General features: G+C 42.9%; 1 protein-coding gene across 1 annotated transcript; it reads right to left on the reverse strand.

The window, feature by feature from the left end:
- Positions 1-12,459: 12,459 nt before the first annotated feature.
- On the reverse strand, positions 12,460-17,032 carry LOC124703644 (hemolysin A). The gene is made up of 9 exons (XM_047235867.1): positions 16,877-17,032; positions 16,573-16,660; positions 16,149-16,228; positions 14,946-15,048; positions 14,679-14,835; positions 14,411-14,539; positions 13,620-13,706; positions 13,452-13,496; positions 12,460-13,122 (listed from the first exon to the last, which is right to left on the reverse strand). The coding sequence occupies exons 1-9, from the start codon at positions 16,905-16,907 to the stop codon at positions 12,859-12,861; spliced, it is 984 nt and encodes a 327-aa protein (XP_047091823.1). The 5' UTR covers positions 16,908-17,032; the 3' UTR covers positions 12,460-12,858.
- Positions 17,033-17,643: the final 611 nt, after the last annotated feature.

A 17,643-nucleotide genomic window follows, 5' to 3' on the forward strand; every position in this document is an offset into this window, starting at 1 on the left:
GAAAGATGCTTCACATTGCACTCATCTTATGTCCACACAATCACCAACAAAAACCGCATAACCAAGCCTATTTACAAGTAGGATGTGGCCATGCTCCGCACATCGGTCGGCATGAAGGCCAGCACCACCAAAAGGATGAGCAAGCAGACCGGCAAGAGTAGCAGCAGCGATGGCGGTGGGGGCAAAGGAGGCAACACCAACGGCAGTATGAGCAGTGAAACTGTGAGGCAGGCGAGCACGAGGAACGCTTCAACGCCGAAGTAGTTGGGTGCGGCAGCCTTCTTGTCAGCAGCATTTGCTCTCTGCTGCTGCAGATGCCTCTTCGCAGCATTTGGTCTGACTAACACAGGATTCCTCCTTTGCCTAGTATCCATGGCGCCAAATTGGCTAGCCATGTGTTGTTTGGTGGGTGCAGATCAGCGGATGTCTTCCAGGAACTGAGATGGATGAGAAGTCCTGTGGTTTCTGAAGGTTTTTGACAGATCTGAAGTGCTGGGTGTACTGCCCATCATCTGCTTTGGAAGGACTGCATCGCAAGTGGCAATACCTGTTGAAAGAAGAAAATTGTTAGAGCATAGGAGAAGGGTCATGTATATTTATTTAACTAAACATCAGGTATGGTTCCAAAAAAGAACTAAACATCAAGTAATGTTAATTACTCCCTAAGTCTAAAAAAAGGTGTCTCAACTTAATCTAAATACGGATGTATCTCTAACTAAAATACATCGTATCTAGATAAAAGTGAGACAGATGGAGGGAGTACACACCACCCAAATATTCAAGGAATTTAGTTTAGAAACTTGTTAGCTTAGATGAATCAAGAAACTGATGAACTCAACTAGAAGAACGCTAATAAATCACCAATATATGACAAGTGTGCACAATCATACATCAAGAAGGGTAAAAAATGTTACCTTGGATCCTAAAACTTGCATTTTCGTCAAGTCCGTACCACGCGTCAACCTGAACGAAATCCTCCCCAAGAACCCCCTCTCCTCCAAATCAGTAGCTACTTCCAAGTTCCAACCGAAAGAGGCACCAAAGATCACGAATGGGCGAACATCAACCGTGAGAAACTAAATGCTTCCAGAACGAGATGCTCCCGGATTGGATTCCGCACCAGCCAGCACTAAAAAAAGGAAGAGACCAGCAAAGGCGGATCCCCTGACGGCGAGGTAGATATCGTCGCGCGGAGGTGAGGACTCGTGTATCCACTTTCTGGCGACGGTGCTGTGGATGGATGGAGATGGGGGCAGGAGAGGGGAAGCATGATGACGAAGGAAGAGAGAGAGGGGAGGCAATTTTATGAGTGGGGTTTGAAATCTTGGGGGGAGGAGGAGAAGAGGGATGGATACATTGCATCAAGGACCAACTTGAGCTATGCATATGCATGGTGGGGGCTAGGGTGGCCCATAAGCTTCCTTCCTCTCCTTTTTTGGCAGTGCCTGCTATTGGTCGTCTTGGTGCCTTGATTGGATTTACTTGTCCTAATTGCAATTAGCATATGTTTACTATTTCCATACTAGAAAAGCATTTGTTTATTACTAGAGCATGAAACATTTTACCATTATAATGTGAATTTTTGAAGTTTTTTAATAGTTCTTGGTAGAGGTAGGCAGGCTGATGTGGCATCCATATGAGTCTTGTCGTCGATGTAAAGATTAGCGGTGAAGCATAAAACCCTATGCTGACGGGGAATTTTTGATGTCGATACAATATGCCTCGTCGAGACAAACATTGGTGGAAGAGGATTAAGAGTCACTACGTTTAATACTAAAGCAAGCCTTTGAATGTAGTTGAGAAAAAAGGCACGCCGCAATTCTATCATATTTGGTGTGTTAGGATATGCACTATGTAATCTTTTACTAATAATAAAAACTTCAATTTGAACTACTTTATGTTCTAGATGGATTCATGGCACAAAGTTTTGGGATGAAAGATATGTTTTGACACTTGCGGTGGAAAAAGGCACGCCGCAATTCTATCATATTTAGTTTGTTACTAATAATAACAATTGCATTTAGACTACTTTATGTTCTAGAAGTATTCATAGTACAATCATTTCTGATGATAATATATATTTTTGACAATTGTGGTGGAAAAAGGTTGACATAAAGATAATCAAGTATATTTGCTTGATCTTTGATCTTTCCAGTACAAGCTCTATTTACGCTGGTTAGTTGGGGAGTATCTTGCATATGGACTTCCTTTTTTTACTCAGCAATATTAGACTAGTAGCTCTCTCCTAGGAGATAACTAAAATTCACTCTTATTCCAAGCCCTTCCTTTTAGAAAGGCGGTCCTGATGTGCATGGAAGGGTTCCTCTCCCCTGGTCGCCTTTTGGCGCATACACAATGTGTCAAATCTTTACTCTCCTACTACGAACGTAGACTGCACGCGTCTTCTTCTTCGTCGCGTCTACTTCTCTTTTCTTTTCGAGAAACCTCCAGCAAAGAAAACAACGGATCCTTGTGAGAGAAACCGGCATAGAACGTGCACTCACACTTGGTTATCGTTCGTAGCTAGTCATCCTTCGAATTCAGCAACCGAAAGAGGTCGTGAACTGTAGCTGTTAGCTACAGGATATAGCAAGTAGCACACGCCTCACACCGGTTAGTATATACACCATATTTCGGTCAGTTGCCAAGATATTGTTTACGGAGAAATAAGAGCATGTCTAACAGGCCCCTTATAACCCGCTCACCCCGTAAAATTCCGGCGAGATACGGGGCAGCCGCGGTTTGGGCCGTCTAGCAGGCCCCGTATTCGGGCCGGCCCGTTTCGGCGGAATACGAGGCCCAGGAAATCCGCCCCGCGGCCCCCTACTTATACCGGGCGAACGTGCGAGTGAGGGGTTAACCCCTGACTCGCAACCCTAGCTCCGCCGTGCGCCGCCGCCGCCTCCACCCTGCTCCGGCGAGCAATTCCTCCCTCCCCCGTGCCGCATTCGACCCCAGCCCCGGCATGGACGCCCGCCGCCGCAGTAGCGCCTCGCCGGTGAGCGGATCGAAGCGATCCCGCTCGCCGGACAACGTGGAGGACGCGTGGCGCTTGAAATGCAAGCGCTCCGCCGCGGGGAGCCGCCGTGCGGCTCGCAAGTACGGCGGCGCGTATTACATGCCGGACTCGCTCCGGGAGTTCGCCGCGGGTGGGCGGTGGTACCGACAAGATCCGTCGCTCAAGCCGATGAGCGGCGCCGCCTTCGAGAAGTGGCGCGCTGAGTGGGAGCGTGAGCGCGCGGCGAATGCGGCATGGGCGGCGCGCATCGGCAGCACCAGCGGCGGAGGAAGCGGAGGCGAGGAGGAAGCGGAGGCCGGCGAGGAGGAAGCGGAGAGCGAGGAGGACGCGGCATACTTGCAGGCGGTGGCCGAATCCGAGGCGGAGACCGCCGAGAAGGCGCGGGCGGAGGCAGACGAACAGGCGGTGGCCATCGCCGCCGTGGCGGAATTCCAGGCGAAGGAGGCTGCCGCTAGGGCGGAGGAGGAGGCTCCAGGGGGCCTTTTCGTGCCATTCATCATCCTCGACGAGTAGCTAGGATCGCAGTAGATCGCTATGTATATGTATGATCCAGTGTATGATCAATGAAGATGAACTATGGTTTAATTTTCCCGGGGTTTCAATTTTTTTAAAATACAGGGCGAAATACGGGGTCTGCTAGACGGAATGGTTCAGCAAGACGCACTTTTGAGATATGGGGTGAAAAACTCGCGTTATACGGAGCAGAGAAATAAGGAGCCTGTTAGACATGCTCTAAGTACTGCTATGGGATTGTGAAAATCTCCGCGTATCTTTTGTGTGCAAAAATCTGCAATTTCTCTATTTATTTGAGTGAGGCCGGGACTGTTTGACATTTCCATCATTGAGTTTTAATCTTCCAACCATACCCACCTGTTTGGAAAAATTCCTAAAAGTTCAGATCCTCCAAAATTTGTACGAAACCCCTTTGAATCAAAGAGACACTAAACTGTCCAACCACACCGACTTGTAGTGTCAAACTGGATGGAGGGAAACCAGTTAGGGAGTTGGCACCACTAGCAGAGAAAACACATGAGTAGTTTCAGAAAAGGTTTTCAAGAAATGTCGCAAAAGAAAACTTGGAAGGCAAAACAAGTATTCCTAGTACATTGTATTTTAACCACGTTTAATTAGCTCTATCCTTGCTGCATTGGTCAGAGCCTACGTTTCCAGAGCTGCCTTCAACAAAGCTGACTTATCAAGTTGTCATTATCAGATAGATCGTTGGATCTTGGATCGTGTGCTACTTCGTACGGCAAATCAAGTTGGGGTTTAGTATCATGGACACCCATACAATCTTGAGTCATGTGTTTGCAATTGGACAATTGGCCACGTGAGGTTGTGCTTGTAGGAAGGAGCACAACAATGGCACGCCTAACTCAAGTTGCATTGCCGTCATTACAGCTCATACTTGTTAGTAGTAGTAGTAGATTAGTGTTATGCTATCCTCTGTCATGCATTTTGGTTACATATCCTACCGAAGAGGGAGCAAATCCGGGAACATTTTGGTTGAATTGTCTGGTTTCGAACAAGTGCACAAATACACACGTATATGATTCTCAGTTTTGACATGTGTGTTAGTCATCCTCGGCCCATTCTAGATTGCTCTTTTTTTAGTGTACGTAAGAGCATGTCTAACAGAACCCCTATTTTGATGCCCCGTAAAACGCGAGTAGAGGACCATGTATCAAAAAAATGCTCACGCAAGAACCATTCCGTCTAGCAGACCCCGTATTTCAGCACGTATTTTCGAAAATTGCAAACCCCGGGAAAATTAAACGATGGTTCATCATCTTCATACATAGATATTAGATACGGATTTTACAAAATTGTGCGATCCTAATGGATCGCGACTTCTACGAACCTATCTACTCATCGAGGATGACGAATGGCGCATTGGCGGCGGCCTCCCGCGCCTCCATCTCCTTCACGGCGGCGATGGCCGCCGCCGCCTCGTCTTCCTCCGCCCGAACAGCTTCGCCGGCATCCTTCATGGATGCGGCCACCGCCTGCAAGTAGAGGGGTTTTCCCCCTCCTCCGCCTCCTCTTCCTCCTCGCCAGCTCGCGACGCTCCTCCGCCGCTGGTGCTCCCAATCCGCGCCTCCCATGTCGCCTTCGACCGGCGGTGCAGCTCCCAATCGGCGCGCCATTTGTCGAAGTCGACGCCGCTCATCGGCTTGAGCGGAGGATCGGCCTTGTACCAGCGCCCGCCCGCCGCGAACTCGCGGAGCTTCGGTGGCACATAGAGGCCGCCGGCGTACCTGCACGCTGCACGCCGATTCCCGGTGGTGGAGAGCTTGCAGTGGCGCCGCCACGCCTCCTCGAGCGTGTCCGGCGAGCGGGATCGCTTCGATCCGAAGGCGGGCGACGCGCTGGTGCTGCGGCGTGCGGACATGGCCACCGGGGTGGTGATGATGCGGCGTGCGGCGTGGAATTGCTCGCTGGAGCATGTGGTGGGAGCAGGCGGCGCACGGCGGAGCTAGGGTTGCGAGTGAGGGGTTGGACCCTCACTCGCAACAACACCCTGTATTTGTAGGGGGCGGCGTTGTGTTTTTGACTGGGCCTGTATTTGGCCGATACGGCCGGCCCGAATACGGGGCCTGCTAGACGGCCCAAACTGCGCCCACCCCTATCCCGTCGGAATTTTACGGGGTGACCGCTTTCTAAGAGGTCTGTTAGACATGCTCTAATAACATCTTATATCTTATTATGCGATCGGAGGAAGTATATCACTAAAAACTTGGTTGCATGTTTACATGTGTGTCGGATTTTGAACAAGTGCAGACCTATATGAATCTCAGCCGTGACAAGATTCTTATTATCTACAGATAGTAATAGTACTGACATATGCTGATGTGCAAGTGATTTATCCAGGAAGGCTAGGATTTCACGCAATTAGCTGCGCCTCAAATGGAAAGTAAAGCCAAATCGACTAGCTACGCATCGCGCCTCCAACAACTGCAAAGGTTCAATGCACCTGCTCTTCAGTCATCGAATCAGAATTCAATAAAGGCTTTCGGTTTGCTTTGCCTGTCGCAGCTGCCCTTTGCGGCCGGCATGTGTCCAGGTGCACGTCATTCTGCTGCTTGCGTGCATCACTGAACCAAATCACAACAAAGCGTGACCACAGCCACGAGAGTCACGGCAAGCTCAGCTTACAATGTAGAGACATGTACTCCCTCTGTCATAAATATAAGACGTTTTGCACATTTGGGAGTAAATTAAATACATACTACCATAGAGTGAATCTACACAATAAAAATAAACTAGATACATATCAAAATAGATAAATCTACTAAAAGCTAAAAAAATTATATTAGTGAACGGAGGGAGTAACCATACTAAGCAGGATACGTGTTTTCGACAAAAAAGTATATATTAATATCATGTAGATAACAATTACATTCAGCATCTGCAACAACGTATTGCTCTAGCGGTATTACTGATGCACACAACCAAAAAAAAAATTATAAAAAAAGTCCCGCTACAGTTATCCATTCGTTGAAACAGTGGTACTAACTCCACCAAGATAACACCAGATGTCCAATTTCTCCATAAGCAACAAGAAGAAAACAGTGCGGCAGGGTACCTATATAGGCACCTCTTATCCCACCTCCCATATGTTTAAAAGTGTGTAGCAGATAAGTACAAGCACCTAAGGGATCTCTTAAACTGTTTAATTTGGTGAAACCTATATGGAAATCTCAAACCAATCTCAAATTTGAGATTTGTTTAAACGGTTTGCTGATTCTTATTGAACCTAAACCGTTAGATTGTGTCATGATTCGTGCTAGCTATGTAAAAAACATGATTTTTCTGGCTACAAGTGGGTTTGGAACTGCAATTTTACTACTTACACATGAGTTGTAACAGAGAAAAATGTTGTGGCCCATTTTATTGCTACATATTTGTACTAGTCATGGGTTGCAACTGAAATAATGCCGTATTAATTTTTTCAATTCGTGCTAGCCATGAGTTGGAAATGTGATTGCAAAAATTAAGTTAACTCCCAATGAACTAAAAATTATCCACTCTTTATTTAAAAGATCTCTCACCGTTGAGCGTGCACATGCCACAACATCTATTGTCCCTCCGTCCTACCTATCATCCTCTCTCTGCACTCACCATCTGTGTTACCTATCATCCTCTCTCTGCACTCACCATCTGTGTCTCATCTCTCTTCCTTTGTCCCAACCCTACCCCACCTCACCCCACAACCACATCGCTCCGCAGTCCACGACGATCCTCCGTGCTAGCGCCGCCAACTCCCTCCATGTCACGTCAACTCATCGAGCAATATGACTTCCATCCTATACCAGAAACTGCCAGGATGGAACCAGCCTCAGTTTTTAACATGCTAGGTATAGTTCTTAGGGGATATAGGCGAAAATCTCAACCACTCGAGTTGGAGGCAAAGAGTGCCCTATATCATAAACCCTTATGCTAACAACAGAGTCTTAGTGCTAGGGGAACACTCTGACAAAGTCTAACAAATCAAGATATTGGACGCTATACCCTAAAGTCTATCACAATTACCGTTAGTTGCATCATTGGGCAAGACATAAAAAAAGCGGGGAACCAACCAGATGCCTAACCGTTTCCATAAAAAGAAACAACGTCCGGAAATTTGAAACCGAGTCATGGAGGACAGCGAGACTAAGGTAAACCAAAAAAGATAGAGGAAGAACGAAAATGGAAAATGTGCAAAAGAAAGAGAAAACCACATTCAATAAAAGGCACGGCTGGAAAATCAAACACGAGAAGAAAGAGAACGGATGGAAATAAACATAGAACAGATGGGAAAAAGCTCCGTGAAAGCAAAATCAAGAACATCATAGGGAAAACTGGAATACAGTGAAATCAAGAAGAAAGACGTATAGAAGAAAAACAAACTAAGAAACCAAAATCCAGAGAAGCCAAAAAAGAAGGACGCGGCGAGAAAAGAAAACCAAGAATCAAGAAGAAAAGTAAAAAATGAAACAAAAAATCAAACGCGAAAATCAAAGAAGGACCCCATTTTTGTGATATCAATTGACCACACAATCATAGTGAGGCTCCGCTAGTGCGTGTACTGCCACTTCTTGGAGACATGAGCTTGATTGATTTGCGCTAGGACCGGCCTCGTGCGGGAGGCAGGACCGCAAGACTCGCACATGGATGCTCTCGCTGAGTGCAAATCGACTTGAGGTCGATGACTCGAAGGACTGGGAATGGGCCGGGTCCAAGCGTTCATGGATGCAGGGTATAGCGAGAGTCAGTGGTTCATGTGCACACAGAGAATTTGGCGACCCAACGAGCGGTGGGATCGTTCCCTAGAGGCGTAGGCACCATCCCGATGCCTCCACGCGTCCTCCCGGGATCGGCGTGAGCCAACTTGTTATCGTAGGGGAGACATGGATAGTCAAATGTGTGTAAGCATTCAAATCATCTTATTTTCTCCGGTAGCAAAATTTAGAGAGAATTTTACTCAATTAGGCAAAGTTCTGGAATTATATATTTCAGGTGTAGCATGAAATATTTAGATATGAGATATTCGTAGAGTTCTCTAGAATGATCCTATATGGTTTAGATGGTTGGCACGTGTACAGACATAATCTTAAGAGTTCCAAAGTCGGTGCAAAAAAATTATTACAAATATGCAATGGGATATGTAATTATTTATTATCACTATTGTTGTTACTTAGGAAAATATAAGCGCACCCATGCACGCATGTATTCGTGTGAGTGGACCGACATGATTTACATAGATTAAATGCATGTAATTAACCATTACATATTAGTTAGATATACAAATTACTAGTGTATAACTATAAATAACATCTGACATGGCTATTATTTATTGAGCTTGTCATTGTATATAGAAAGCATATAAAAATGATCTATAGTAAAAGGTTATTCAGGAACCGGCCTTAGCAAGAACTCCAAAGTTTGTCGTATTGCCTAATATAATAGTGTTTTCAAGTCTATGAAATTATCCTCTATATGAAGCAAAAGCTAGTCACGGATGTAGTTAATCTTCTTTCAAATAATTTTAAGTGTACTTTAATGGTGATGTCCATGAAAATGTACATGCAGGCCCTTTGGCTATATATTCTAAGTTATATCCATTGCAACTAACCTCCAACCCACTGTAGAAGAAACAAATCATTAGGTAGATAGTAAGATCCTAATCTCCACTATATAAACATAAGAGTTGTGATGTGCTCATCATTTACCAAACAAGCACATGATATTTAGGAATACGTTTAGATCAATGTTCATCCTTATGATTGTTATGTAACCCTCATGGAGTGCCACATTATTAAATAATACTCGTTTTGAGGATCCTATTTCCCAGAAACGCTTGCAATTTCTTTTGTGGCCTTCTACAAGATAAATACAATCTAATATATTTGTACAAAATTATACATGTTATCTTGTGAGATGTGAAATTCAATAGCTCATTTGTGGTAACTCGATGTTAGTTAATTTGTTGTCTTAAGTGACAAGTATTGGAGATGTAATGATGCTAATATTATTTCATGGCGACAATATACATCACTTCAATGCTAGTTGTACTTGATCTTTTTTTGCGCATAAATCTAACTAATTGTATGTACATATCTGGTGAAAACTTAAAACATATCATGAATGGATGATATTGACTACACCCATTCATGGAGACTACATCTCGCAACGCAAAACAAGAACATTGAGATTGCACATTCCGGTGGAAACATTTTATTATCATCTGGCAATGCCGACGTGCGTCTGCGCCGTGCCCTTGTTGAAGGTGGTGGCTCAGAGCTCGGCTTGGAGGGATGAAAATCCCGAGATCGACCTACAATTGGACTCATCATCATCAACACACGTGCGGTGATTCCTTCTTGAAGGCTTTGCCTAGGATTTGTGTATTTTATTCTTGTTTTGCCTTTTAAGGGTTAGTTGTAGTCTGGTAGAGGAACTGTCGCGAGGCATGAGGCCTTAGACTTTTTTTCCTGTATGGCTACTTTTATCGGGATTTCCTGCCTAATGAGAGAGAAAGGGGAATAGTGAGAAAACTTTGCTCTGGTGGGATAGATGTGTTGTAGAGCAGGCTATACACCACTTTACCATAGTCTTCCTACTTTCTACTTTACTTTTTTCGTCTAGGAAGTCTACTTCTTTATTCACATGGTTGTCTAGAGTGTGGAATTTTGTAGCTCATGCTACATGAAGCTCTTTTTCAAAAATTTGAAAATGGTATTTTATAGTTTCAAAAAATTAGGAACAAAAATTCTATAGGTAGACAATGATGTACTCTACGACTGTGAAAAAAAAGCAATACGAAAGACTCAGTATTTTGGGCTGTGCAAAATTCATAAATCCATGGATCTGAAACCGTATAGAGTTTGTAACCTCCAACATTTGTCAGAATTTGTTGTTTTTGTGTAGCCTCTAATATAATGTATTTGATGCTGAAATTTTGCACATCATTAGCTACATTCAGATTTTTTTTGAAACTTTAAATGTTGAATTCGAATTTTGTAAAATAAACAAGAGATGTGTAGCTCGGGCTACACTTTGATTTTCCTGGTTGTCTATTCTCTTTTTTTTGTCATCAACCTATATAAAAGATGGCGGAGACCCAGAAAGGCGATCTGTCTTGTCATATGTCATATGTGTACACAACCATCACATTAAAATTTACATGCAGAATAAGTGTAACATTTCACGAAAAAATTATTTCATTTGTGGGCTACACAAAAAGAAATATAGCGACCTATGTAGTAAATAAGAGTTCCACTGTCTTCTACTATCTCCATTCTCAAATGTGATACGGTGGGATGCATGTAGTTACGTGATTGAATCTGAAAGTAATGTCACATTAGAGTATGTTGCAACATTTTGGCTCATGGTATGAGATGTTTTTGGTTGCCATAGCTGTAAATTGGATCTGAAGTCTTGCATTGGATACTTGCAAAGTCAAAATCAGTGCATTTGTCGTTTGTGTTCTTATTAGTATACACAAGAGAAAGTTTATTTTTACTGTAAAATTTCAAATGCACTTTTTTTTACTTCAGTCGAAGGAATCATAGAAGTTGGGGAGCCAAAAATCCATTCTCCTTCAAATCTTCTATAATTGGGACCATATTACCCAGACGTCAACACCACTATTGTAGGTATGGGTCCGTAGGAACATATTTGTTCGTTGTACATTGCCAAGCAGACAACCTAAGCAAGTTGGTCTCTGATTTGATAGCACTCCACATGGTCACAATTTAGTGATGTTCAGTGGATGCATTGAATCTTTTTCTCTTGGTTTTTTGATTCCTAGTAAAGCTACATGCTCCATGTTCAATTCAAAGAACCTGTCATCCCACAAAATGGAATATGTTAATTTTTATTTATCATATTCATTCTTGCTCTGTCAAGCATTTTGTTTGGGCGAGGAAATACACTAACTGGAAATTCAGTTTGCTTACTGTGAATAGCGCAATTTATAATGTTCATAGGCCAGGGCACCAAGGTAGCTGCACGCATGGGGAGCCTATCAATAAAGCCATACTCCAGTACGCATCCATACTTTAGTTGCTGACTTGACCTTGAGTAATAATGATAATAATGCGATTATGTACTTATCGTACTTTAAATCTTGTCAATGCCATATTAGTATGCCTTATGCATTCTGGTCAATAGCGATTGGCAGATTGGTTGATAAAAGTCCACTAGCGTGCATAGCCATAGAGATTAGCTGATAATTCTTCAGATTTTATATTTTGTCTTTAACTCCAAGAAAAACCAAAAGTAAACCACTTTGTACTGTAATTATAGAGTATAGACCAATGGCTGAACTTTTGATGATTCTCACTTATGTAAATAGTGTTAACCGAATCAGTTAGCTTCTTAATTATCCCTCTATTCAAGAAAAAAAAGGTTTTGCTTGCATGTACTGAATCTTTAAAAGTTCACTATACTCTATGAATACTATGATTAACATATAAAACCACTTCAATTTGTCTCAAAAGTACTTCTATCGTATTTGTATTATTATTTCACTTGATTGCGTAAATACACGACAGCAGAAATAAGAGGACAGAATTCGCTTTTTGGGGAACATTGTCAGGATGCATATCCTACTTGAATCATTAATATTGATTCCTTAAGATGATTCCAGCTTAGTAGTATCATCTAGCAATTGAAGTGCTGATGAGTGTTCAGGTTGTACCATCTGTCGATGCAAAGAATCTTCCAAGAACTAGCCATATTTCCGGGGGTCAATGTGAATCAGTAGGCACATATATCACCGACCTCATATCATTGTACACCAGATTCTTGTTCTCGAAGAACGGAATATTTTGTCAAAGTTACATGGTACCTGCGGCTAATCACCATCTATTGACTGCATGTACAGTTGTAACCCATGCAAAATTACAAAGAAAATTGTCAACAATAGTGGAATAAACTGCACTGCTCCTTCATAGTTAAATTATAACAAATATAACATAGCTAAATCACAGAAGTACAGAATGTAAGAACTGTTCTCACATTCTCAGTTAACAACAAGAAAATTCCATATGTTGAGATAAACAAATACATTCTCACATTCTCGATGAACAGCAACCAAATCTGGCAATTTAGTTTTGTATTTCCACTAAAAAGTAAATTTTGTATACAACCGAGTATCTCACTGTCATGTCTGGATCTACTTTGTTGGTCTTGCCAAACACAAATTTTGAACTTTCAGAGTGGCATATGCAAAATCCCAGTGCAACCTGATTTGACGGAATCCAGATACTTCTGCGTAATAGTGCGAAAAACAACGATCCCTTGTTCCAGCTAATTCTCTAACCAAATCTGGCATGACATAGACATAATGGTAATCATTTTTTCTCTGCATCTGCCTCTGCCTGTGTGGTTACTGCCTCTGCCTCCGTCTGTGCATCTGCTTGTGTTACTGCCTCTGCCTCCATCTGTGCATCTGCCTGTGTTACTGCCTCCGCCTCTGCCCCTGCCTCTGGCATTGAGATCCTTTCGAAGCAGGCAAGAAACTCTATGTTCCCTTCTGCACCCTTTAGAGGAGACTCGATCCAACCCTCATTGCGGAACCCAAACTTCTCTATGCCTGAAATTATCCTATCCAACACCTGTAATGAATTTGGTTGAATGGTTAATTCTTCCAATAACAACTCAAGGAAAGGAACTTCAAGTAAAAGGGGACAACAAATAAACACTGAATGCATGGACCCTTTCTCAGGATAGTGTTATATTCTTAGGGGAAGGTTTTCTTATTTGGAAGTAATGCTATTTGCTGGGGATTTCAAAATAGGAACCTATCATGAGCAAGCAGCGGAGTCATAGTAGCCTTAGCTAAGGAAAATCATATAAAGGATAAAGTAATAACAAATAATCCTTGAAAAACTTTGGTGGCATTGGTAAGGCACGAAACATGATAGCCAATGAAAGCAAAATATACCTCTTTATGAACCAGAGGGTCTCGAACAATCCCACCTTTTCCTACCTGAACAGGATAAAACCAGATACATTTCAGTAGCCTATTCATCAGTATTATTGTGCCTATCCAGCCGATTTTTCAACCGAAAAATTATAAAGTAATTAAGATGAAACCTGCCCACTTTTATACCTGAGATCTACGAGCTTCAAATTGAGGCTTGATAAGTGTTATCAATGTCGAGTCTGTCTTCATTACTTTGACCACAGCAGGCATAACCTAGATTCCACAGATAGTATCACTGAATACTAGATAACATGTATGTTATAGTAATTTCTCTAAGCTGAGAGTGAAGTACCTTATGCATGCAAAATATTGAAAAAACAAAACGCCCTAGGCATGCAAAATATTAGAGAACATGAAAAACAGCAGACTTGAATTGCATAGGGGTGTGCACTTTGTTATTACCAGTTTACCACAAAACCATATCATTTTCTTCCCAATACATTACTCTTTTGGTTCAGTAAAGCTGATCCAGTACGTGAATACAAACTACAACCCTACAGCTACAAAGATACACTTGCTATTACCAGTTTATCACAGGACAGCACATTTTATTCCTAACGCATGCATTACTCTTTTGATTCAGTAAAGTTGACCTAGTGCGCAAATATAAATTACAACCCTATGGCTACAAGGCTTGCGCTGATGCGATTAGGTCAGCCATTTGTGCAGTTAATTGGGTCGCTTTACAGGATGAACCACAGACAATTTCACAAAAACTGGATTTACAGCATGCTCATATTTTACATCACACTAACTGTAATGAGAAAGCATTACAAAAAGGAATCGCATGCACAGAATTATACAGTTAGTGTGATAAACTGTAATGACCTAGTGCACTCTTTCATTAACTGCAAAAAATTAATAACTTTTCTAAGAATAGTGAAATATAAACATATGATAAGGCTACGAAATTATACCACAAGAATTGAGATGAATGAGAGGTCCAGCGTCACCAAGTCAACCAGTTGTGGTAGCTTATCAAGATGTCTTAAATTTGTACGTTCAATTACTGAAACATGTTCATGCACACGAATTTTTTCAGCCACCTGAAATAAAGTAGAACACATCAAGATTTAAATAGTTATGCTGCTCCTCCAACAGGTAGCAACCACGTTCACCTGACAAACAAAGAAGAGGAACATAGTAGCTAGATTAAAAGTGAACATCCCAGTGAGTAACCGCAACCTGTCCATAACCAACATCGACACCGTACACATGTGATGCCCCATGCTGAAGTAAACAGTCCGTAAAACCACCTGTAGACAGCCCTGAATCAAGGGCTACCTTTCCATCACAGTCAACTCCAAATTCTTTGATTGCTGCCTCAAGCTTATGCCCAGCTCTGAATTAGGTCACAACAAATGATACGATTATAAATTTGGTGAAACAGAGTTGCTTTAACTTTTAAAGCATAATGAGCCAAAATACAAAGCTAATTATTTAGAGCATCACCTACATACATATTTTGGGATTTCAGCCTTGATTTCTATGACTGACTTGTCAGATACTTGTGTTCCAGCTTTGTTGACAACCCTGCCGTTCACATGGACTTTACCTATAAAATTCAAAAAGTTGAATAATGGAGGATAATTTACAAGATATGGCTGTACAAATAAATATATAAGGTTCAAAGGTCACAGTGACAAATGGTAAGTGTGTAAGTAATTCCAAATATTACTTGCACAAGTGAAATGTGGCAGTAGCATGAGAGCGGCATACTTCAGTAGCGAAGTGCAAATGCCCCAATTTCAAATTTCACCCAACCAATTCCACCCAACCAACCAATTTCACCCAACCAATTCCACAGAACATATCTTAAGCATTTAGCGCAGATGAAAACGCTGAACTCATGCATTGTCAGATACCACATACGCATTGTTCGCAAGAGAAGTAACAGGAAGCCGGGAGCTGCATGTGTTCATGCGGCATAGCTTGCTAACACTTTGTCCAGAAGGCTGGAGAAGAAAAAACCTTCAACGTCCCAGAGCAAAAGAGGAATATTGCCTTGCTTAATTAGTGTGAACAGCTCTTCATGAGCAAATGTTGCCTTGCTTGAATCAGTGAGAACAGCTCTTCATGAGAAAATGTGTGCTCGAGAAGGAGATGGCTTCCATCATTCCACCTTACAGACACAGGAAAAAATGGTATTACTGGCTGGGGCCACTGAGCCAATGTTGCCCTGGCCGTGGTTCAACTAGTTGGTCAACATGTACATGGGACTACTCATCCAGATCAACCCCCTCAGTGATCTGGACCAACTCTGTCAGATAGGAAGGGTCAACGAATACCAAGAAACAATTTCTTGCATTTCTCTGCCGCACAAAGCACTTTCTCACTGAGCAGCAGGCGCAATTGTTCACTGCCAGCCTCCTGAATTCAGTGAAAATCAATATGACCTTCGTTTCAGAAGAGCGCCTTTTCTTACAATGTTTGCTAATCTAATTTTATCAATATATGAGCAAGAGTAGACATTCTCATGGGCTGAGTTCATTGTTCCTAAATTTGGATTATCATGAAGCTAATAGCACTCCCATATATTTTGGCCTATTTGGCATGAACCGAGCTAGCCTTTTCAAGTCTAGGTTTTGTAAAGTACCCAATCAAATAATGCAAGTGTGCAGGTTATGGATTACCATGTAGGAAGGAAGAACTAACCCTGAATGATCCATGACTGGATGTATGTTCTGCTGTATTGTTGAAACCTCTCAAGGCACACTTCATCCAATCGCTTTTTCCTGAGTTAGAAGAACAAAAACAATATTAGTCGGAAAAGAATCTAAGAGATTGAGAGCAATCATCATGTCAACACCAAAATTTTGTCCCTCCTATAACTGAACTGTGATAAGTGCCACTTCAATAAGAAACGAAAGCGAAGTTGCCAGGTTCAAACAGACTAATAGATTACGCAAGAACTACCTAGAGGCTGAAACTGGTTTATCTTATCATATTACTACACAAACACCTTGGAATCTAGCATCTAGATGCTGCCGCCATGACATGCTTATTGATGTTCCAAATGCCCTGCTAGCACAATCATCCTAGAACAAATACACATACATGGAAGGGTTCAGAACTTTACTTCTTGGGGGGCTGAATCTTTTGGGGTTTCACCGCCGCGAGCGCCCGGGCCGGAGTGCAGCAGGTCGGCCGGACTCCAACCAGCCTAACTGTGGAAGAAACATTTCTAACAACTGAATAATTTTATGGGCACAAACAAATTCAGGAACGGAGAAAACGAATGGGGAGACAACTTTTACTCTCATTTTCGCAAGAGCTGCAGGAAGAGTTGGAAGAAGGTAGTAACAAAGGATTGCGGCGGCGAAGCCTTGGTCTTTGCTTGCTGAAAAAGAGAAGAGAAGAAGAGATAGGATGGGGCATCTCACGCTGGTGGAATCGTAGCCTGCAGGCCATCATCGCCACCCTCTTCCACTTCTTGCTCTCTCTACCCTCGCCGATAAACCCTAATCTCAGTTTCCGCGACCGCGCCGGCGAATGGGACTGATAGAGGCTCAAGTGGCACGCCGCCAGGAGTCCAGGTCCAAGCGTTGGAGAGGGGGATAGGGTTTGCTCCTGACATTCGGGGCCCGCATTTCAGTGGCACGACGAAGCGCAGCGTATCACCAATGCACGCATCTGCCGTGTCACCAATGCACGTGTGCACCCGGCACGCTTCTATTCACGGCAGGCACGTCGGCACCGGCGAGCGCCGGAGCATGGCCGGCGGCGGCTGAAGTCAACACTGAACAGACTGAAGTGCAGCCAGCCAGCAGGATGGTGGATACAGGACAGATGTGAACATTGAACAGACTGAACCACGTGAAGGTTTAACTCGCAAGAATTCATCTGACTATCAATCTAGCAGATTCAAGTAGACATCAGCAGTTCACAGCAACACTAACCAGCTATGACAAAGCTGTAGCTCAGAGACTGAGAGCTCCAGATTAATGTTTCTGGATGCACAGTTATTCAGAAGAAGTATATGGAAGGACAGCGAGCAGCTGCTGTTATAGTCATGTTGCTCTGAAATCTGAATTGTCCAATTGATCCAGGAGTGATTTGATTATTCCAGAAACAAATTCATTCATCTGCCAACATAATTTACATGTACCACTGAAAAACATAAAGAAAAACTAATCTCTGGAATAAGTAC

This window comes from Lolium rigidum, chromosome 3 (assembly GCF_022539505.1).
Source record: "Lolium rigidum isolate FL_2022 chromosome 3, APGP_CSIRO_Lrig_0.1, whole genome shotgun sequence".
Classification (NCBI taxonomy): domain Eukaryota; kingdom Viridiplantae; phylum Streptophyta; class Magnoliopsida; order Poales; family Poaceae; genus Lolium; species Lolium rigidum.